At 46.3% G+C, this 22431-nt stretch overlaps 1 protein-coding gene and 1 pseudogene across 2 annotated transcripts in view; one reads left to right on the top strand and one right to left on the bottom strand.

Moving 5' to 3' along the window:
* LOC128830348 (phytanoyl-CoA dioxygenase, peroxisomal-like) overlaps positions 1-16557 on the top strand; it is a 57626-nt pseudogene extending 41069 nt beyond the window's left edge.
* Positions 1-20202, bottom strand: part of MCM10 (minichromosome maintenance 10 replication initiation factor) — a 35038-nt gene extending 14836 nt beyond the window's left edge. For both annotated transcript variants that reach the window (XM_054016646.1, XM_054016640.1), the window contains exons 1-10: positions 20141-20202; positions 15051-15105; positions 13394-13726; positions 12219-12323; positions 11383-11520; positions 10830-11004; positions 9186-9351; positions 4436-4603; positions 3320-3436; positions 997-1196 (exon numbers count right to left, since the gene is read on the bottom strand). In XM_054016646.1, the coding sequence (XP_053872621.1) occupies positions 997-1196; positions 3320-3436; positions 4436-4603; positions 9186-9351; positions 10830-11004; positions 11383-11520; positions 12219-12323; positions 13394-13726; positions 15051-15057 (1409 nt within the window). In that variant the 5' untranslated portion in view covers positions 15058-15105; positions 20141-20202. The remainder of the gene's footprint in view (positions 1-996; positions 1197-3319; positions 3437-4435; positions 4604-9185; positions 9352-10829; positions 11005-11382; positions 11521-12218; positions 12324-13393; positions 13727-15050; positions 15106-20140) is intronic.
* Between the last annotated feature and the right edge of the window lie 2229 nt (positions 20203-22431).

Genomic DNA, 22431 nt, shown 5'->3' with positions numbered 1-22431 from the left:
CAGCTCAGCAACTCCCCAAATGCTCCAAATTACCCATCATTCACTCTGAGCAGGTGCTTCCCTCACAAGTAGGGACACTGTGCTGTAATCTTTTGTATCTCAAAGACTTGGGTTTCCCATTTCTGCCTAGATTTAGATAAACACTTCTGAGTATTCCAGAGACACAGAGACTTTGATGAAACCTGGCTAATATTAGCTCCAGAAAAAGACAGGAGAGATTGCTACATACAGCCACACGTCATTTAATGAGGTAATCAGGTAGCATTGTTAGGAGAATCCTAAACATGATTTGCAAGTATTGGGCATGATACAGCTTCCTCCCAAGTAAATGGGAGTCTTTCCACTGCTGACTTCACTGGGATTTGGAAAGGGTCCAATTAAGTCTCAGAACCCATGTGAAGTAGCAACCAGATACATATAGTTCACTTTGTCCACCACTCCCAGGTGCGAGGCAGTAACTATTTAATAACACACAGCAACATCATATCATTAAGGTTAGGAAGTCAAAAAAAAAAAAAAAAAAACCCCACAAGATACAGGGATATATATCAGAATGTAATTACCCAAGATAACATTTAGCCAGGACACAGAGGTTAAAAATGCCCAGGGGATCTTTAATGATCCTAAGTGCTCAGGACTTAAGTTTTACCCCTCCTTTGAAAGAGAGCAGCACAGCACCCCCAGCCTCACAGTGCGGTATTGTTGTTGTAAGGATTCTGAGGTAAGAACATCACATACCGACTCACCAACAGCACCTCAAGGATAGGAAGATGTTTTCCATCCAAGCACTGACTCTGCTTACCTGGGGTGGCCAGGCAGGCTCCCTGCCAAATGTGGTGTGGCTCAGAGCAGTTTGATTCCTGTTGGGTTAATTTAGTTAACCCAAAGGAATGCTGGTCTCTTTAAAGATAACTTCAGGACACACTTATACGTAGTTAGGAAGGGAATTCTGTCAAAGAGACAAGGGCTGCAAGGAAATTAAGCAGTTTCTCTTACACTGAGGCTGCATAGGCTGCCGAAGAAACACCTCCATAGTAAAACCCATCCTGACAGAGCCTCTCCTTCAAGCTGGGATTTTTGCGAGCTATCCTTTTTGGAGCACGGCCACTGGAGAAGCTAGACTGTAAATCTGCCCGCTTTGAGCTGAGCCTCTTGTACTGGGCTTGTACGTGATACTGGCAATATTCACAGTCATTCTGAAGGAAAGAAATAAGGCAGCTCTGTTATTGAAGACTAACTGGAGATTGATAGATAACATTTCCCCTGAGAAAAACAACAATATCTTTTTGTAACTAAGCTGTGCTTGTACAGACATCATGAGTCACCAGCAAGTACTGAATGTGACACACAGGCCTCTACCACTGTGGGTTGACGGCTGTTATAGTGCAGGGACCAGTCACTAGAGGTAGACAAGATCCCACACACTAATGTCTTACATATTCCCTGTTAGAATAGCTCATTCTCAAAGTCTGAAGGTCCAAGGTTTGACCTCACAGACACCTGGGTCATCAGTATATATGTGGCCATGACTCATGGCTCATGACCTTCAAAGTTACATAGCTTCTTTACAAGCACAGACATGGAAGAAAAGCAACACTAAAAATGAGATGTTTCCTACAGCCATTTAAAAAAGTTTACAGACATGTTTCAATATAAATCCAGGAGAGAACATAGATTAAAATCAGTGACTGTCCTAGTCTGTCTGTAGGGAGGGATCAATACTGTGAACAGCACCCTCCACCCATGGTGTTTATTAACTTTCCATCAAAACCAAAATAACGTCATTCTCTATATGGTTCTATGTACAGGGTTTCTAGTAGCAAGAACCTCCAGATCAGGCACATTGTGCCTGTTAGCCAACAGCCAGTCACCTCCTCCAGCCAATTTAGCTGCCAGGAAATGTCCTCCCCTTGGCTCATTATTGCTGGCACTAGATGTTTATTGATGCAGTTGCGGTTTAGGATACTGCACACCCATGTCTCCATGTGCTGATGTGTAAGCACGTTCCAATGTTGTTGCAAACGTCTTATACAATTGCTGTCCTCCTCCATCTCCAAATGCTTCTACCCCACTTCCAATCCTCCTCCACTCTGCTGGTATCCTTCAAGGTTCTGTACCGAGTCTGTACTCTTTTCCTTCTACACTTACCTGTGGGTACTTGGCTCTGCTCTTATTGGGACGATTCCTCTCTCTTATCATCCCCACATCTGTCTGATCTCTCAGCCTGGATGAACTATCACCAACTCAGACGCCAGTGGAAACTAAAATATTCCCTACACCCACACACACCCTTCTTCACAACACTATACTCTTGATACGTGGTCTTGACATCAGAGCTGTGAGCATGTACTGAGTCTTAGTCACATGGGAACAGTTTTCAAGATGCATTTGCTTGTGTATATATCTGGGTAGAACTGAACCCAAAGATTATCAGAGGGGATGTGCTCTCATAAGGTCCCTTGCAGAGATGTCAAAGCTCACATCTTAACATCGCATATGATGGCCAAAGGATATTTAGATTAGATTAAGATTTCATTTCCTCCTTCTTGACCTTACCACTTTTAATGGGGTGGCCTGCCCCTAAAGGCCTGGAGCCGGCCAGTCTCATATCATTAGCCCTGACTGCCACACCTAAGATGAGGTGTGGGGTTTAGTTAGTAGAACCAGCTGGGTTAAGAGCAGGTGAGACAAACACCTGTCAGGGATGGTCTAGAGAATACTTAGTTCTGCCATGAGTGCAGGGGACTGGATGACCTCTTGAGCAACCTTCTCGTCCTACCATTCTATGATTCACCTATAAAGAGAAGCAGGAAGCTGCTGAGAAGGGGGGATGCTCACGGAGAGAGAGCTTGCAGAGTCTTTGGGCATAAGATACTTCAGCAGAGGCCTGAGACAGCAGGGAATGGCTGCAGGGAGTAAGTAGACTCCAGCAGGGAACCCTGAGTTTTCAGGGAAAAGGCTAGAGGCGGAGAAGGCCTGGGAGACCCCAAGCAGGAAGATGAGGAGTCAAGATTTGATGGGGATTTGAGAAATTTTATTTTGAATATTCTGTTAATAAATCTTGCCTGAGGAAGGTGCGTTTCTGGACTTGAGAAGAGTTTTAGCAATTTGATTGAGAGAGCCCTGAAAGATGGGGAAACTGAGGCAAGCCACCTGCAGAGCACCTGCAGGCCCATTGACACAACTAATCACACACACACACGTTATAAATTACGATCCAATAATAATGCACAGAATCAGAGCACTGGCTCAAAGGCACCAGCCAGATTTTCCTTCATCAGTGACCCACAACAATAACAGCTCAATGACAGCCACATACCAGGTTAACAATCTGTGTACATGGGTCCCCACTCTTCTTCCTAGCTTTGCAGGTTCCCAGGTCCAGAGCTTCACCCAAAAGTAAGATCTTCTGGGGGTGATCAACAGACAAACACATCTAAAAAGAAACGGCACAAAGAGTAAACCCAAGGCTCAATAAACAGACTTCTGGAGAGGGGCTCGATGGGTCAAAGGATGGCAATGAAACAGAGCCTTGGTTCAGCTCCTGTCTAGATTGGTAGTGACCAAATGTAATTTACCACAGGACAGCAAATTGATGGATTATGAGCCAGTAGATGGTCTCAGTCCTAATTTCTAGAGAACATGTGTTTGCACGACTAAAGCCACCATCAAGTGGCCCAGCTGCTGGCAGTCTCCCCAGAGAAGCCGAAGACTGAACAGGCATGGAGACCAAATACCTGCTCAGCCCTGAACATGGTCACCCTTGGAACAGAGCTTAGCTATATTGGTATGACTAGGCTGCATTGTTACAGACCATGCTGTATGCATTCTGTGGATAGACAGAGGGCTTCAGATGTCAGTACTGGAACTTAGCACCTTTTACAGTTCACTTTAATTAAAAGATTTATACCAGGCTAACCCACTGTACACTGAGGGTTCAGGCTAACCCACTGTGCGCCTGTACCAGAAGGGGTGTTGGCCTTCCTCAGAAGCTGACTGGCAGTCATCGTGACAAGAGGTCAAATACCACTATAAGCCCATAAATCATGTACAGGGAGAATTACTGAAAAACAGTGGCCCTAATGGAAAAGGGAGGTAAAAACTCCTAGGCTTCTGCTCAGATTGGGAAAAAGGAAAGGAAAGAAAGGGGAAAAACGAGACACCCTCTCGACAGATAATCTATTTATTGTCAAGTGAGGAAAAGGAAATTCCAGCTTTATATGCTCAGGGTTCCAGGGAAACAAGACAAGGAGCTGTGGTAAGGCTGGAGGTATTTTATAGAATGCATTGCAAGGTGGGATATGAATTTCCAAGCACTTTTCCTTCTGAGGGCACTGTGAATTCCATCATCAGTTGGGCAAAGTGTTTTGAAACATTTCCCAGCAACAGCCCAAATAAAATTATGAGTTCAAGGGGAAAAAAACCCCACTGTTACCTCATCCGAGCCTTCTTTAGGTTTCATGGGATTAGCATTGAGCAGCCCGATAACCATGCCTTGGTCTGTCTTCCAGTGTTCTTTGTGGACATCACCAAACAAAAACAACGAGACACAGCTGTTCAGATCACGCAGGTCGTTCAGCCGCCAGATACTGAAAGTTTTGCCCTGGAACAGACATTGGTTTTCCCTTTAAGATCTTAATAAGAAAACAACTGATATTGCCCAGGCTTACAGCCATCTGCACGAAACTCGTTACAATTTTGCCTTTGTTCTCTATACTTAGCATAGGCCAGGGAACACTGTGGCAACATTAATTTACTTACAAAGGTAATTGTAAAACATGTAATTGTGACCGCTGTTCTTGCTCCTGTTACCAATACTTAATAGCCATACAGCACTTCACACACACTCTCATTAATCCATAATAACCCTGTACACTACGTGTTAACCCCATTTTACGGATGATGAAATTGAGGCAGTTTTGCCTAAGACCACCTAGTTGGATCTAGAACACAGACCTTGTGTTCAGCTCTGTGTCTAACCATTAAACTTCTGCTGGACAAAATATTAGCCTGTAGAATGATCACAAGGGAACTGGTAGAAGCCCCATGACTTGGCACTTTTAGAACAAGAACGAACAAAGCCCTAGTAAATGTAAAATAGGTAGGCTTGGAAGGATTGAATTTTAATAGGTAAACGTCAACAAACATCTATTTCACCTTACAAGCAAACCAACAAAAAGCTCCGGGCGGCTGCTCGGCGGGCTCCGGCCAGCAACGGGGCTGCGATGGGAGCCGCCGCCGGGGGCACCTCGCCGCCTGCCTGGCCCGGGACAGAGCCTGCGCCTCCGCCACGCTGGGCAGCCTGGCCGCCCACGCGCTGTGAGTCCACCCGGCCTCGGGCCTCCTGCCCCGCGCCCCTCCACCTGGCCTCGTGCCTGCCCCACGCCCCTCTATCCTCCATCTGCGCCCCCTGCACCACCTCCTGCGCCCCTCTCCCCAGCCTCAGGCCTGCCCCGCTCCCTCTGTCCCCCACCGCCCACGCGCTGTGAGTCCGCCCGGCCCCGCGCCCCTCGGCCTTGCCTCGGGCCTCCTGCCCCGCGCCCCTCCACCTGGCCTCATGCCTGCCCCGCGCCCCTCTGTCCTCCATCTGCGCCCCCTGCACTGTCTCCTGCGCCCCTCTCCCTGGCCTCAGGCCTGCCCCGCGCCCCTCCACGTGGCCTCGGGCCTCCTGCCCCGCGCCCCTCCACCGGTATGAAACTGCAGAAAAACCTGAGAGTCTCTGGATAAAGTTGAGAAGTGTGAGCAACAAGGGTGATGTCCTGGTTGGAGTCTGCTATAGACCACCAGACCAGGGGGATGAGGTGGACGAGGCTTTCTTCTGGCAACTAGCAGAAGTTGCTAGATCGCAGGCCCTGGTTCTCATGGGAGACTTTAATCACCCTGATATCTGCTGAGAGAGCAATACAGCGGTGCACAGACAATCCAGGAAGTTTTTGGAAAGTGTAGGGGACAATTTCCTGGTGCAAGTGCTGGAGGAACCAACTAGGGGCAGAGCTTTTCTTGACCTGCTGCTCACAAATAGGGAAAAATTAGTAGGGGAAGCAAAAGTGGATGGGAACCTGGGAGGCAGTGACCATGAGATGGTCGAGTTCAGGATCCTGACACAAGGAAGAAAGGAGAGCAGCAGAATACGGACCCTGGACTTCAGAAAAGCAGACTTTGACTCCCTCAGGGAACAGATGGGCAGGATCCCCTGGGAGAATAACATGAAGGGCAAAGGGGTCCAGGAGAGCTGGCTGTATTTTAAAGAATCCTTATTGCGGTTGCAGGAACAAACCATCCCGATGTGTAGAAAGAATAGTAAATATGGCAGGTGACCAGCTTGGCTAAACAGTGAAATCCTTGCTGATCTTAAACGCAAAAAAGAAGCTTACAAGAAGTGGAAGATTGGACAAATGACCAGGGAGGAGTATAAAAATATTGCTCAGGCATGCAGGAGTGAAATCAGGAAGGCCAAATCACACTTGGAGTTGCAGTTAGCAAGAGATGTTAAGAGTAACAAGAAGGGTTTCTTCAGGTATGTTAGCAACAAGAAGAAAATCAAGGGAAGTGTGGGCCCCTTACTGAATGAGGGAGGCAACCTAGTGACCGAGGATGTGGAAAAAGCTAATGTACTCAATGATTTTTTTTTGCCTCTGTCTTCACAAACAAGGTCAGCTCCCAGATTACAGCACTGGGCAGTACAGCATGGGGAGAAGGTGACCAGCCCTCTGTGGAGAAAGAAGTGGTTCGGGACTATTTAGAAAAACTGGACGTGCACAAGTCCATGGGGCCGGATGCGCTGCATCTGAGGGTGCTAAAGGAGTTGGCGAGTGAGATTGCAGAGCCATTAGCCATTATTTTTGAAAACTCATGGCGATCGGGGGAGGTCCCAGATGACTGGAAAAAGGCTAATGTAGTGCCCATCTTTAAAAAAGGGAAGAAGGAGGATCCGGGGAACTACAGGTCAGTCAGCCTCACCTCAGTCCCTGGAAAAATCATGGAGCAGGTCCTCAAGGAATCAATTATGAAACACTTAGAGGAGAGGAAAGTGATCAGGAACAGTCAGCTTGGATTCACGAAGGGGAAGTCGTGCCTGACTAACCTAATTGCCTTCTATGATGAGATAACTGGCACTGTGGATGAGGGGAAAGCCGTGGATGTGTTATTCCTTGACTTTAGCAAAGCTTTTGATACGGTCTCCCACAGTATTCTTGCTGCCAAGTTAAAGAAGTATGGGCTGGAAGAATGGACTGTAAGGTGGATAGAAAGCTGGCTAGATCGTCGGACTCAACGGGTAGTGATCAATGGCTCCATGTCTAGTTGCCAGCCGGTATCAAGCGGAGTGCCCCAAGGGTCGGTCCTGGGGCCGGTTTTGTTTAATATCTTTATTAATGATCTGGAGGATGGTGTGGACTGCACTCTCAGCAAGTTTGCAGATGACACTAAACTAGGAGGTGTGGTAGATACACTAGAGGGTAGGGATCGGATACAGAGGGACCTAGACAAATTAGAGGATTGGGCCAAAAAAAAAAAAAAAAAAAAACCTGATGAGGTTCAACAAGGACAAGTGCAGAGTCCTGCACTTAGGACGGAAGAATCCCATGCACTGCTACAGACTAGGGACCGAATGGCTAGGTAGCAGTTCTGCAGAAAAGGACCTAGGGGTCACAGTGGACGAGAAGTTGGATATGAGTCAACAGTGTGCTCTTGTTGCCAAGAAGGCTAACGGCATTTTGGGCTGTATAAGTAGGGGCACTGCCAGCAGATCGAGGAACGTGATCGTTCCCCTTTATTCGACATTGGTGAGGCCTCATCTGGAATACTGTGTCCAGTTTTGGGCCCCACACTACAAGAAGGATGTGGAAAAATTGGAAAGAGTCCAACGGAGGGCAACAAAAATGATTAGGGGTCTGGAGCACATGACTTCTGAGGAGAGGCTAAGGGAACTGGGATTGTTTAGTCTCCAGAAAAGAAGAATGAGGGGGGATTTGATAGCAGCCTTCAACTACCTGAAGGGGGGTTCCAAAGAGGATGGAGCTCGGCTGTTCTCAATGGTGGCAGATAACAGAACAAGGAGCAATGGTCTCAAGTTGCAGTGGGGGGGGTCCAGGTTGGATATTAGGAAAAACTATTTCACTAGGAGGGTGGTGAAACACTGGAATGCGTTACCTAGGGAGGTGGTGGAGTCTCCTTCCTTGGAGGTTTTTAAGGCCTGGCTTGACAAAGCCCTGGCTGGGATGATTTAGTTGGGAATTGGTCCTGCTTTGAGCAGGGGGTTGGACTAGATGACCTCTTGAGGTCCCTTCCAACCCTGATATTCTATGATTCTATTTCCAATGGTAATAACCAAAATTTACAAATACAAAAAGAAATAAAAATTTTCTTTGAAAACTTATTAGAGTTTGATTTATGGCTAAGTACTTTGTGTATTTTGACATGGGATGTTGACAATTTGTTTAACAGTTATAACCATTTAACTTTTTGAATCTCAACATCTACTGTCATTAAATAGTTATTGCTTGTCCCCTCCATAATTTCCCACAACTGTGAAAATTTAAATGGATAAAAATAGGAAAAAAATGCTTAAAAATAAACATTGATATCTGTCAAAATTATAATAAAAACTGAATTCTGCCAAGCCTAACAATAGGCAACTATCCTTCATTGGAAGGGGAAACAACTAAGTGACCTAACAGATCTTTTCTATCTCGTGATTTCATGAGCTAAGACATCAACTCACCTTTTGGGACTGCAGGACCAAGTGATTGGAATTTGGAGGATAAAGAATGAAAATGAAGTTTGGTTGTTTTATTTTTTTGGTGCTATTTAATATTGTGACTTCTGCTTTCATAGAGGTAGCTGCTCTTCTGGGGGGCCAAAGCTAGTGAATTTAGCAATTCATAACAATATAAGTCATAATAAAGATGAAATAATCCTACAGAATGCATATACCACAACAGAATGAGCAGATTTATACAGCATTCTGTAGGTGATAATTTTATGCCATACATCCAGGTTCTCATATGAGAGCTGACACTAGCAGCATTGAATTAACATAGACTACCTAGAATATTCAAATTTAATATAGTAGCTTGTTTTAATTAAAACAAGAATGTGGAGTTGGCTGACAAAATGTGCAAAATCTAATTAACCTGTCAGTGAAAATACCCTCATTTAATTGAGAATAAAACAAAACTGCTTACGTTATTTGAGCTCTGAGGGGTGATTTTCTTTATTATGACTCCAAATGTTACCCAGTCTGTTTCCTCCAGATTCCCCCCAGCCAGTTTGCCTTGCAGTTGAGACAGTCTGATCAGCTTCCGTCCAGCCATTTTCCTGTCTATTTCCACTGATGACACACGGGGTTTTCTACATTAAAAAATAGAGCATATAGAGACCACTAACATTAGCACCAATACAGGGAGATGACTAAAAACCATGTACAATAGCTTTTATATTCATGAAATTACAGCAAGAGACCTATTAAACCGCCTAGCCCATCCCCAACCACCATCATTGCAGGACTGTTCTTGGGAGTATAGTATGTAGTGCTCTGTTCTTAAAGAACCCAGCATCCCCCCTGGTAGATCACTCCACAGTCTAATAGAAGTTAATGAAAAGTATTTGAGCATAAGCTTTCATGGGCTACAGCCCACTTCATCGGATGCATAGACTGGAACATACAGCAAGGAGATATTTATACATACAGAGAACATGAAAAGGTGGAAGTAGCCATACCAACTGTAAGAGGCCAATCAATTGAGATGAGCTATCAGCAGCAGGGAAAAAAAAAAAAAACTTTTGAAGTGATAATCAAGATAACCCGGGTCATCTCGATTATCACTTCAAAAGTCTCCTTGCTGTATGTTCCAGTCTATGAATCCAATGAAGTGGGCTGTAGCCCACAAAAGCTTATGCTCAAATAAATTTGTTAGTCTCTAAGGTGCCACAAGTACTCCTGTTCTTTTTGCGGATACAGACTAACACGGCTGCTACTCTGAAACCAATGAAAAGTATGTTCTGCACCTGATTTCATCCCATTCCTCCTAGGTGTACAACCTTAGATCACCTGAAACAATTCCTGTCAGTTAGTGGTGTTAAACATACAAATATTTGAAGGCTGCTGACGTATTTAGTTGTGTCCAAATACCAACACAGCAAGTTAAACTTGTATCTGTGGTTAATTCTATTCATTTCAGCAATGACTAAACAATATTGCTGCCCAAGCATGAGTGCAAGTTGGAAATTCACCACTCTTTCCAATGAGGAAAACCATTTCAAGTAGCAAGAGACCTTTTGTGATCACAACAAGTATTGGGAATATGGGGTCAGCTCCTGAGGGCCCCCTCCTGCTCACACTGAAGTCCATAGTAAGACACCCATTCATTTTGATTGGAGCAGGCTCCATCATGTCTCCCTTGCCTCCCCACCAGCTCTGAACATATTGTGACAGAAGCAGTTCTAAGCACACTGTCTAATAAAATGACTGCTACATTGTTAAAAATGGACTCTAGGTGAGAACAGCATGGTTAGCATCTGTAGAAGAGGACAAAAAATGGTAAATAAGTCAGCAGAGATGTTGCTGTCTAATTACTGAACTACCGACCAATACTGCTGCTAGATTATTAACATTCCACCCTGATCAGAGAATATTCATTCTGGGATGAGAAAGCTATTTATAAAATACAGCCAACTAAAAATTTCACCCTGATCTAACAGCCCGAGATCCGCATTCACAATGTATTTGACATAAGAAGCACCTTTAGGACAGTCCATTAAAAGGATCACATCTCTTCCGTTATTTAAAAATGTTCCCTTGACACCCAGAACAGCTTTGGGTCACTGACCTTAATCTGAGCCCAGAGAAAGTTTCCACAGAGACTGGCTGATCAGTCACACTGGAACTCCCTTGCATTTGGGGAGTCCGGTGTCTGGTGGCCATTTTGGGCCTGTTCCCAGGAGTAGATCTGAGAGGTTGAAATGATGAACTTGATATTGGCCTTGGAGGAGGACTCTTATTCTCTGTAAACAACAGGCGGGGAAAAGAAGGAAAATGTGCATAAAAAATGAAAAACAATATTCTCAGTTATAAAATACAGCAACTTAAACTTAACAAGGGACACCAATCTAGACCATATTACCCACATTAGTGATGGAAAAAACTTATTCAGTTAGTTGGCCCTGCCTCCTCAGTACAGGATTGTTCCCTGTAGTGGAATCTCAAGGACTAGCTCTTGTTCACTTGTAAATGACTCAAGCTTTAAGAGACTAAGCCAGTGCCTCAGATCTACAGTGTAACTTTCATATTCTCAGATGAGAGCCCAAACTAATATTTACCAGACAGCAGCAAAGCGCTAAGGCAGCTTAACTGCACCAGAACCTAGTTATTAAGAACTATACCTGATGGTGAATGTTTTGGTTTCTGGGCTCCCAGTTTGGTTATCGATAAAGCAGGACTGTTGAGCTGAGCAGAGAAACATGGTGACTCCTGGAGTTTCGGAGTTTTCCTTTCCTTGAAGGGAATACATGGCGATTTACCTGGTCAACAAAAACAAAGAATATTAATGAGACCTCATTGGCTGGACACAAACTCTAATAACTGCTCCAAACTAAACACACCCTTGTATAAATTAAATACAGGTATCAATGTGGAAACCTTTCCATATAGCTGCCAGCTCCTGAAGCCTGCATTTTAAATGTAACAGCTGGGTAGAAACCAGCCACTCATCCTCCAGTAACTCAAGACAGCAGGTACATATGAACCATTGAGCTGTATTAAGCTGGAGCTCTGGTAACACACATTGCCAGTCCCAAATATGACCCTTTTATCCCTACCACATTCACCACACAGCTGTATCACTCACAGTAACACCACAAAGCAATCTGATGTGTATGTTGTGTGAAATGTACCACTGCCTACTAACAATGGGCTCCAATGTAGCGCCTTCCATCAGAGGACCTCAAAGAGCTTTATGCACGTGAGTCAGTACAACACCCTCCAGAGCATCATGTAAAATGGGGAAACTGAGGGTCAGTGATTCAGTGACTTGCCCAAGGTGACACAAGAAATTTGTAGCAGCAAGGAATAGAATCTAGGCCTGTGTTCTCTCAACCAGGCTGTCCCCCTTCTACTAGTTGACATCTTTTGCCTAGACACCTAGCTGTCTGCAAGACTTGACTATAAATACAAGTTTGGATGCAGAGACATGAAAAATGTGTTTAGTTAACCTAGTTACCGAGGGTTTTTTTCTGAGGGCCTGAGCTGGATGGCTGCCCAATTGCAGTCATTTGTAACTGCTCCTGTAACTTCTTCATCTGCTCTTGCAATTTCCTCAGTTCATCTAGGAGAGAGAAAAAATCATGAAGATAGCAGGAAACCAGCACGGATTAAGATTTACAAGATTATTGGAAGTGTATTGGCTTTACTAAATGATGGGAATTTAGAAGTGATTCTAAGGGAAGAGAGAAAAAAGACTGAAGCCATGATAAAAAGAAAGCTCAAGTTTTGTAAGATTCACAGGGAGAACAGACTTTCCCAACAGCCCGCCTGGAGCTGAATTTTTCTTTAACAAAGGTATTTCTTCATACAATCAACACTAGTTAGGTGATGCTATGCCATGTGCATTAATATTTCCCTCTCAATACAAACAATGGAGTACTGAGTACCAGCCCCAAAAGTACCAGCACTGGATCGTATACCAGCGACCTGTATGTGTTCGCATGGCTCAACTTAGCATAGTCACAATAGCATTGATACTACCCCTTTAAGTTACTCTGATGCTGATTTTTATGTTAAGACTTTAACCAACCCAATCAGATTCAGCCCCAAAGATCAATAAACACACAAGAAGCAGTTCTGATGAACCGCCTGTTGTTGAAGTTTAAGTGTGTGATGATTTTTTTTGTACTGGTGAAAGCTACCAGAGTGACAGCCTTAGAGGGTGAAGAACTCTTTATCCATAGAACTGGTACAAGTGGTCACATAAGCTTCCCTGTTTTGGCGTGCTAATGTACTTCAATCCTAACCAGAAGCATCTCTAGGGGTGAGGGGGTAGTTCAGTCTCCATGGCTCATTCAGTCCTTGGTCTTTCTGTTGACAAAGGTGGCATTTGGGATGGTAAATTTTGCCATGTGGACATTTAAAACTGGACTAAACCCAATATGTTTACTTAACCCAGGCCACTCAACTGTCTTCATGAGAGCTTTCAACCACTTCCCAACAGGGCTGGAGTTGAACTGGAGACCTTGAGAGGAAGGGCTCTATATCCCTAACCAATCCCGTGAGCCCTCTGGTATGCCCTAATCAGCTCTCTAGTGATCACCACAGCTTGTAAAGAGATTATATATATTTGAAGAAGGTCATGAGCTTTAAGGGCATGACAAATCAGACAAAAATTGCTGTTTAGCAAACCTTGCAAATCTTGATTGTTTTTCTCCTTCTCCTGATTGAGAGCTGGAGAACAGGGTATTTCCTGTACAGTTTCTTCCTCTTCCTCTTCTTCTGTCAGGTCATCCACATCTCCAAACAACGCAGATGCATTTTCCTTCTGTTCACTGGTTTCACTCTCCTCGGCATCAACCTCCTCGGTGTAGGATGCATCATCCTCTGCGTCAAAGAGCTCATCATACTCATCTGGTTCTCCAGCCTCATCTGAGTGAGCTGTGGTCTCTTCAGGAGTAGTCCCATCCTCAGCTGCCTCATTCTCTTCTAACAGGGAGGCCAACAGCTCCAAGTCATCATCACCTGAAACAAACCAATCAAACCAAGAGTCACCACAGCCCAATTAAAGGAAAACTGCAATGTAATATGTGCCCAAGATATTGCAATGAGATCTAATTACAAAGAAAAGTTGATCGCTAATTAGATGTAATCAGAGCCCTGATTTTTTTTTTTAATAAAACCATAAGTTAGCCCCAAGTGAAACTGCTGTTGGAAAAAGGAAGACAACAATGGAATACAGAATAGCTTCCAATCTCTTCGTCTAATGTAAAACAATGTGTCTGAGACACTATTTCTTTAAAATTCGCTATGTATAAAAAAAGTTACACGGGAAACAACAAAGCAAGGAGCAGAAATTGTCAGCTATGTTGATCAAGAAAGGTAGATTGGAACTGCAAGCAGAAACACAGGGAATGACAGGAGATTTCTACAGCTTGTTAGGTATGCTCTATATTATTTTGGTTCTAGATTAATTTTTGGTTTATTGCACAGGCTTCCAAACTGTGGTCCATCAATGGCCCACAGAAAGCTGGCAGGCCGCACTTTGCTAGCATTTCCTTGTTGGCAGCCTCATTACAAAGAAGAGTCTGGAGGTCTGAAAAAGTAGAAACAGGGGCTGTCCAAAGGGATCAGAGCCAATGGTGGGGGTGGAACTGCCAGTCATCAGCGGAAAATATCAATGGGATCAAAGGAGAAGGGGAGCATATTCAGGAGAGCATGGGGACCAAGCAGCTGGGCAGCATGTCTGGGGAAGAAGGGAATCAAAGACCAAGGAAATATGTGCAGGGCCAGAAGGGACCAGGCAATAAAGAAATGTGAGTAGAGAGAGAGGAACGAAACAGACTGAGGGGAGATGAAATTCAGAGGAAAGAACAATTGCGTGATTTAGCCTTTGATGCTGAAGATGTGACAAGGCAGCTCAATTGAAGAGGATTTTGACGGAGGCATTTTGTATAGACTGGTAGGGGATTTAGGATAAGTCTATACTACAGACCTTACAGCTGTAAGGTCTCCTGTGTAGCCGCTCTATGCTGGTGGAAGAGAGTGGCAGTTATGTTGGTGGAAGAGTGTGGACACTTGTTGGTGAAACTTTTGTCAGCCAGGGGTGTGTTTTTTCCACACCCCTGACCGAAAAAAGTTTTAACGACAAAAGTGCAAGTGTAGACATAGCCTTAGTCTCTGGACCTCAAAAGCATCTGCTAATAAACAATTACTGTGATTTAATTTTACACTAGTTAAATGCAGTTTACAGCCATCTTCTCTGAACTCATTAACTCACTAACTACACTCATTTATTGGCCCTAGATGTAAAAGGAAAGGCTGGGGGAAGGAAAACTGCAGATCTCACCATCCATGATTTCAACAGGACTCCTTCAGCAGAATCCCCAAAGGAAGAATCTCACCTGTTAGGGAGAGAAAAGCAACAATATTGTTAACTTGCATGACAAATAAAACAAGGATTCAATACATAAACTAGGGACACAAATTATCACAGATTTCTTAATGTGTTTAAACTATTTAAAACAGCAGTGGTCACTGTCTCGGCCACTTCATTATTTCAGCATCCTCTCAAAGCTTCAAACTGAAATAATTTACATTTCTATACCACCACATAGCAAATTAATGGCAGAGCAGGGATGAGAAGCCAATCTCATGATTTAACCATTAGACAACACAGCCTCCCTTAGCATGGGGAGCTTATCTCCTCTACTTTGCATGTACATATGATTTCTTAGTCCATAAACTAGGCACACATTGGTTTCTTATTGTATCAGAACAGGGGTCTCCAAACTACAGCCCGCAGGCCGGATCCAGCCCGGGGCTTCCATTTGTCCGGCCCTCCAACCACCAGGGGAGAAGCGAACAGCTGATTAGGCACGAGCAGGCAGAGGGAGCAGCACAGCTGAGCTGTGCAGAAGGGTGAGTGCCTCTGGGAATCAGTGTCCCCCCAAAAGGGGAGCCAACTTAGGGGAGAGCCATTGCTTCTCCCTGTACCTGCCAGGCTGCAGCAAACAGGCAGGCTGCACGCAGCTGAGTAGGCAGTGGAGCAGGCAGGGGGAGGGGCTGCCGGCAGCAGCTTGGAGGGGGGAGTAGCTCAGCTGAGCTGTGCAGAGGGGTGAGTGCCTCTGGGAGCCAGTGTCCCCCCAGAAGGGGAGCCAACTTAGGGGAGAGTCGTTGCTGCAGGCGAGCAGGCACGGACCCCTGCCTTAGGGTAAAAATACAAACCAGATGCTTAATTACATCTCCAATAAATGGAGTAAAGAAGATGGAAATTAACAATTTCATAATGGTTAACTTTTAACTACATCACTAATAGAACCAAACAGTATTTGTATGATACAAATGTGAGTTTTTAGAAATAAAATAAAAAAATGTGAAATGATTTTTAATGTATTGACAAATATTTTGTGTGATTTCACAGTACCTGCATCAATTAACTTTTATACCTGATTTAGAATTTAATGCAACTCTGACACAGTAGAGTAGTGTTGTTTTTTTTAATAATTTTGCATATATTTAATTTCTTACACAGTCACTTCGGCCCGCGAAGCCCCTTCAAAAATCTAATATGGCCCTCGTCTCATAAAGTTTTGAGACCCCTGTATCAGAACATTAGGTTCCTTATTTAAAAAATAAACCACCCAACCACATTAATAGATTCATAGCTTTTAAGGCCTGAAGGGACCAATGGCTCTCCTATTGGGACCTCCTGTGTAATACAACCCATAGAGTTTCATTCAGTTACTCCCGTTGAACCGAATAATTTGTGTTTGATTACAGAGTATCTTCCAGAAAGGCATCCAATGTTTATTTGAAAACTTCAAGAGATGGAGAATCCACCACTTCCTTTGATAGTTTGTTCTAATGGTTAATATCTCTCACTCTTAAAAATCTGTCTCTTATTTCTAGGTTTCTCATGCTTCTTTCAACATGCAGTCATTAAAATAGATGGACCTGTTTTTATTTCAGTATATGATGATTCGAACAGATGGACACTTCCCTAGAAATCTGGAGTACCAAACTTTGATATTATTATTAATTAGACAGAAAATAAGTGGTGGTGCGTGGGAAGAACTCAGTTTCTCCTATCGCTTATTATAGGTTACTGGACAAGCAGATTTCTTCAAAGACATTGAACACTGCTTTAGAGATCATCAAACAAAAATCTGGAAAGTTTATTTAATGGGGAAAACATCATTTGGTCCGTACTAAAGAATCAAGTGGATAAACAAAATGGGGTGGAACACCCAAAAGCGTGCTAGGAGCATTACTGAGAAAAACAGATATGGACCTATGCCCCAAAGAGTTTAATTCCTGAAGTCAGAAGATAAGATACAAGGGACAGCAAAAACAGAGTGGGAGAAGGAAGAACAAGAACTACTAAAATCAAGTAGCATAGTTTCTTATACACACACACACGTGTGATTATGTAGCACTTCAGTGTAGACACTCCCTATGTCCGCCAGTGTAGGTACTCCATCCACCTTCCTGAGGAGGGTCGACGGAATTCTTTTTCCATCAACCTAGTGTTGTCTACACCTGGGGTTAGATAGGTATATGTACATCTCTCAGGGGGGTAGAATTTTCACCGCTAGTACTTTTAATAAAAGTCATGGACAGATCATAGGTCATGAATTTTTCTTTATTGCCCATGACCTGTCCGTGACTTTTGCTAAAAATACCCGTGACTAAAACGTAGCCTTAATAATGCTTAGAGACTATGGTGGCCAACACACTATTACTATCACCCAGACAGGTGAATGTTTTTGATGTAGCACAGGAAAGGGAATTATAAACACTTGAAATTAGAACTTTCAAAGCTCTCTTCAGATGAATTTAGTATGATTTAAAAGAAATTAAACATTTATATGGATACAAAATACCCAGAGCTCTAAAACTTAATGCAAACAAGAGTTTTGGAAGGGCTACCCCCTCAAGCTTCAGGTCTTAAACATAATAGGCTGCTAAATATGCAGTGGTTCTCAAACTTTTTTTTTCCACGGACCGCTTGAAAATTGTTGAGGGTCTCGGCGGACAACTTAATGATCTTTCCAAATGTTGTTTGTACCGTTAGCTAACTACTGTAAAGCGCTTTGAATAAAAGCACTATATAAAAAAAAAAAGTAATTATTAATTTTTTTTGTTCTACAAATAAAAGCACACAACATATTTTAATATCAGTAGTCTTATCTTTCTAATGCGATGAGAGAATGCCCCCCCCCCCCCCCGCTGCAGCAGCCCCCGAGCTGGGGCTGGAAAGGAGGGGGGGTCTCTCCCTCTCTTCCCCGCTGCGGTAGGCCCCAAACTGAGGTTGGGAAGGATGTAGATAAATCTCTGATAATTTTCATATGACTTTACATTGTACCTCTTCATATAACCTTGTGGTGGGTCTACACATGTGTGACCTCTGTTTTCATGGGACTTTGTATCAAAGCCTCATTTAGAAACTTTGCATTGCCCTTGGTATAATATTATAGCCCCTAAGGATAGAATAAGATAGAAGAAAAATTTCTTTTTGCTAGCAGTAGAACAAGAGCTCTTCTCCCCCCCCCCCCCCCTTAATCAATTGCCCTGTTGAATGAATGAGGTGTGGATGAGCAAGGCATGGACGGTAGCACCTCCAGACAGCCTTAACTGTTGGAGAGGGGCTGGGAGCCAGACCCAAGGACAATAAAACGTGTCAAGTGGGCTCATTAAAGACAAGCAGACATGACGGCCTCGGGGGTTAGAAGCAAGCACCTTCTTTTGGAAACACCCTCTTTGCAGCATTGGGACAACACTCAAAAGAAAGCAGCACAAAGGACCAATGGACACAGACACAGAGTTTGAATCTGGTATAGATTTGCATAAGAGGAAAGCTGCTATAAAAATGAGGTGTCTTGCAGAGGACCCCGGGTCTGGTCTTGTCAACCTGGGAGCATCGATCCGGATCGGCAGAAGCCCAGCTCCACCCCCTCCCCCATCTAACTCACCTGGCCAGTGAAGTTAAGGGGAGCAACTAATTGGTAACAACAAGACGGAGTGTGTTTGTGTGTGTGTGTGTGAGTGTAAGTGTAATATATTATATGCATATGATACAGTGTTAAGAAATACATGCATTACTAATAAATGTGGCGTTTTGTCTTATTCCCCCTAAAAAGATCCTGTGCAGTACTTTAAGTACAACAAGGAGGGCCTTCTCTACCTGGCAGCCACGGCCCTGGAGCTGGGGAAAGTCGCCTCTTTCTCTGGCCCTGCACGTCCCAAATTCCCTCCACCCCCTCTTCTCACCCAACTGCCCCCTCCCACCTACCTCCTATTTCCCCCAAGGCCACCACCTCACCTTACATGTGCATCCTCTCCAGGGTCCAGGCAGCTCATTAGTGGAGCCATGCCAGCTTGGCTCCACTAATTAGGTAGGTGGCCCTTCATTCTCTTGTAGGTGGAAGCGCAGATATGCACCTTAGAGGGAACTATCCTCTAAGGTGCATACCTGGAGAAGATGCACATGTGGACCACCTGAATGGAGTTTGTGGACCACTGGTAGTCCGCGGACCACAGTTTGAGAACCTCTATGTTAGGGCATAGGATAAGACTTTCAGGGAGGCAGATTACCATACATCTGGCTACTGCAAAATTCTTGCACATTCCTCTGAAGCACTTGGTGCTGACCACCGTCAAAGACAGGATACTGGACTTGATGGACCTGGGGTCTAGCCAGCATGGCAATTCCTAGGTTTCTACAGAATAACAATGCTAAGGTCCATCCTGGCACATAGCCACACGCAGCAAGGCAAAGGGAGCTGGAGCCATAACATTTTAATCATCATCCCATGTAGCTGGGGTGGGGGATGTCACCACTTCTTAATAAGTGTGCATGTGTGTCAGGGAGGAGCTGGTTTCATTCCTGACTGACTCCACATCTCTTTGACTCACCTGTGAGATGCTTCACAGCAGTGACCGGCCTCATGAGCATTCAGACAGAGACACCTCACAGATCTATCCAGGACTCTTCCCCCAGCATCTTCCCTTCCCTGGGCACTGCCAGAGCCACCCTCGCTCCCCGACCCCACATCCCCCAGCACAGAACCTGCCCCCCACTGGACTCCCCCTCCCGCTCCCAGGGATCCACAACCCTGATCTCCTCTCCCCCTGGAGCCCGCTCCTACCCTCACTCCCCCGATCCTTCCCCACCCGGGACTCCTCCTCAGCCACCCCCCCCCCGAGATGACGAGGGGATCCCTCCCCCTATGAGAGCCCCGACCCTGCCCCACCTGGGACCCAGCACAGACCCCGTGTCCCCCTCTCGCCCCTCAGAGACCACCTCCCCCAGCTGGGACCCCGCTCCGGCGACCCCCGCCCGCCCCTGGGACTCCCACGGATCCCCGACCCCCGCGATCTCTCCTCCCCCCAACGGCCCCAGACTCCCCTGCTCCGGGCGGCAGCCCCCGCACTTACCGCGCCCAGCTCCGCTCCCCTCAGCCGGGTCACCCGCCAAAATTCTAACTAGGCCCCGCCCCCTCGCCTCTCGGGTCACACGCAGGCGCAACGGCCTCGGCTGCCGCGTCCCCGGCCCTGGGACCGAAGCTGGAGTGCTGCGCATGCGTAAAGCGTCTCTGGCCCGCCGAATGGCAAGCCGTGGGATCTGCGCCATCTTTATTAGGGGCGGCTCAGTTCTGCGTATGGTAGAGGAGCGTTGTGAAGCCAGTGGTGCCATCTTGCTTAGGGGAAGGCATGCAAGCTGCTCGGGGCTGGCGCTTTGGCACTACTGTTTCCTAAATGCCTGTCTTGAACTCCCCGTTCTTCCGCCTGAAAGGCTTGGCGCAACCTGCCAGGGGAAAAACACTGGCCGCTGACCAAGCACCTGAATGATGATGTCATGGAAACTGCCTGCCGATGTCACAGAAAGCAGGGTGATGACATCACCCCAGTAGGTCCCCCTACAAACTGCCCCACGTCACAAAGCGTTGCAGTGGTGCTACACAAAAGGGCTGCCCTATTGATTGCCACACTCTGACCCTACTGCAATGGGACAACCCGCATGTATGTCAAACCCATTCCCAGTGGCGGGCTGCAGCATCCCAATACGTCTCCAATGCCCCAAAAGGCAGTGGCATGGCCCTCTACTATACCAACCTCTGTGCCCCCATAGAAAACTGCTGGACACCCCAGTATGATACCCCCTGCCCTTGGGGAGCTGTATGGCAGCTGGCCTAAACCACTGCCCTACATCCACGTGCATCACCATTCCCCAACGCCGTACAATTTTTGGAACCTAGATCAGCTCAGCTGCAAGCCAGCCATCAGCAGTGTGCTCTGCTTCAGACTGTAATTCCAAGGGAGATAATTACATTCTGCCTCTTTAAAGTAGCACCGAGGGATTATTGTAATAGAAATGCATGGAAAAAAAAAATCTCATTTTCTAATTTGCTTGCATTGTGAATTTGCCAGAATTCTTTTGTGCAGTCTGTTTCAACATTTCCCATGTATACTCAGGCATGATCCTGCAAACGCACATATGAATAGAGCCACTGAATGTGTGTAGGTTTGGGGCCTTAGTCAATTTCTCCCTTGCACAAAACACCATTGGCCCCATCCCCTACCCTGCTCCTTCCCCAAGGCCCTACCCTTGTTCCACCCCTTCTCCAAGACCCCACCCCCCACTCACTCCATCCCCCCTCCCTTCGTCACTCACTGTCCCCCATCCTCACTCACTTTCACTGGGCTGGGGCAGGAGTGTGCGATGGGGTGAGGGTTCTGGCTGGGGGTGTGGGCTCCAGGGTGGGACCAGAAATGAGGGGTTATGGGTGCAGGTGGGCTCCGGGCACCAGGCTGGAGGTTGAGGGGGGTGACGGCTCCAACTGGGGGTGCAGGCTCTAGGTGGGGCCAGGGCTGAGGGGTTCAGAGTGCAGGAGTGAGCTCAGGGCTGGGTTAGGGTGCAGGAGGGGGTGTGGGGTGCTGGCTCCAGGAAGACGTTTGGGTGCAGGAGGGGGCTCAGGGCTGGGGAGGGGGTTGGGATGCAGGAGGGGGTGTGGGGTGCAGGCTCCAGGAAGGAGTTTGGGTGCAGGAGGGGGCTCAGGGACAGGATTGGGGTGTGGGAGGTGGTGAGGGCTTCAGGAGGAAGTTTGTGCACTGGAGGGGACTCAGGGCCAGGGCAGGGGGTTGGGGTGTGGGAGGGGGTGCGGGATCCAGGAAGGGGCTCAGGGCTGGGGCGGGAGGTTGGGGTGTGAGCCCTGGGAGGGAGTTACGGTGCAGGAGGGGGTTCTGACCTGGGGTAGGGGGTGCAGGCTGCTTACCTGAGGCGGTTCCCAGTTGGCAGCAGAGCAGGGCTAAGGTAGGCTCCCTGCTTGCCCTGGCTCTGTACGGCTCCTGGAAGCGGCTGCCATATCTGGCTCTTAGGCACAGGGGTGACCAGGCAGCTGTGTGGGGTGCGCGCTGCCTGTGCCTACAGGTGCCGCCCCCGCAGCAACCATTGGCTGAGTTTCACGGCCAATGGGAGCTGCGAAGCCGGCGCTCGGGGTAGGGGCAGTGCGTGGAGCTTCCCTGGCCATCTCTGTGCATAAGAGACGGACATGGCGGCCGCTTCCGGGAGCCACGAGGAGCCTGCCTTAGCCCTGCTGCGCCACCAACCGGACTTTTAACAGCCGGGTCAGCAGTGCTGGGCATTCCGGTCAAAAACTTCTTACGAATGGACAATGCTCCTAAAAATCCAGCGTAGATAACCCCAAGGACTCATCCACACACAAAAC

The sequence above is a fragment of the Malaclemys terrapin genome, chromosome 1, assembly GCF_027887155.1.
Source record: "Malaclemys terrapin pileata isolate rMalTer1 chromosome 1, rMalTer1.hap1, whole genome shotgun sequence".
Lineage (NCBI taxonomy): Eukaryota > Metazoa > Chordata > Testudines > Emydidae > Malaclemys > Malaclemys terrapin.
The sequence above is the reverse complement of the archived record's forward strand: the minus strand, read 5'-3'. Positions and strand labels throughout refer to the sequence as shown.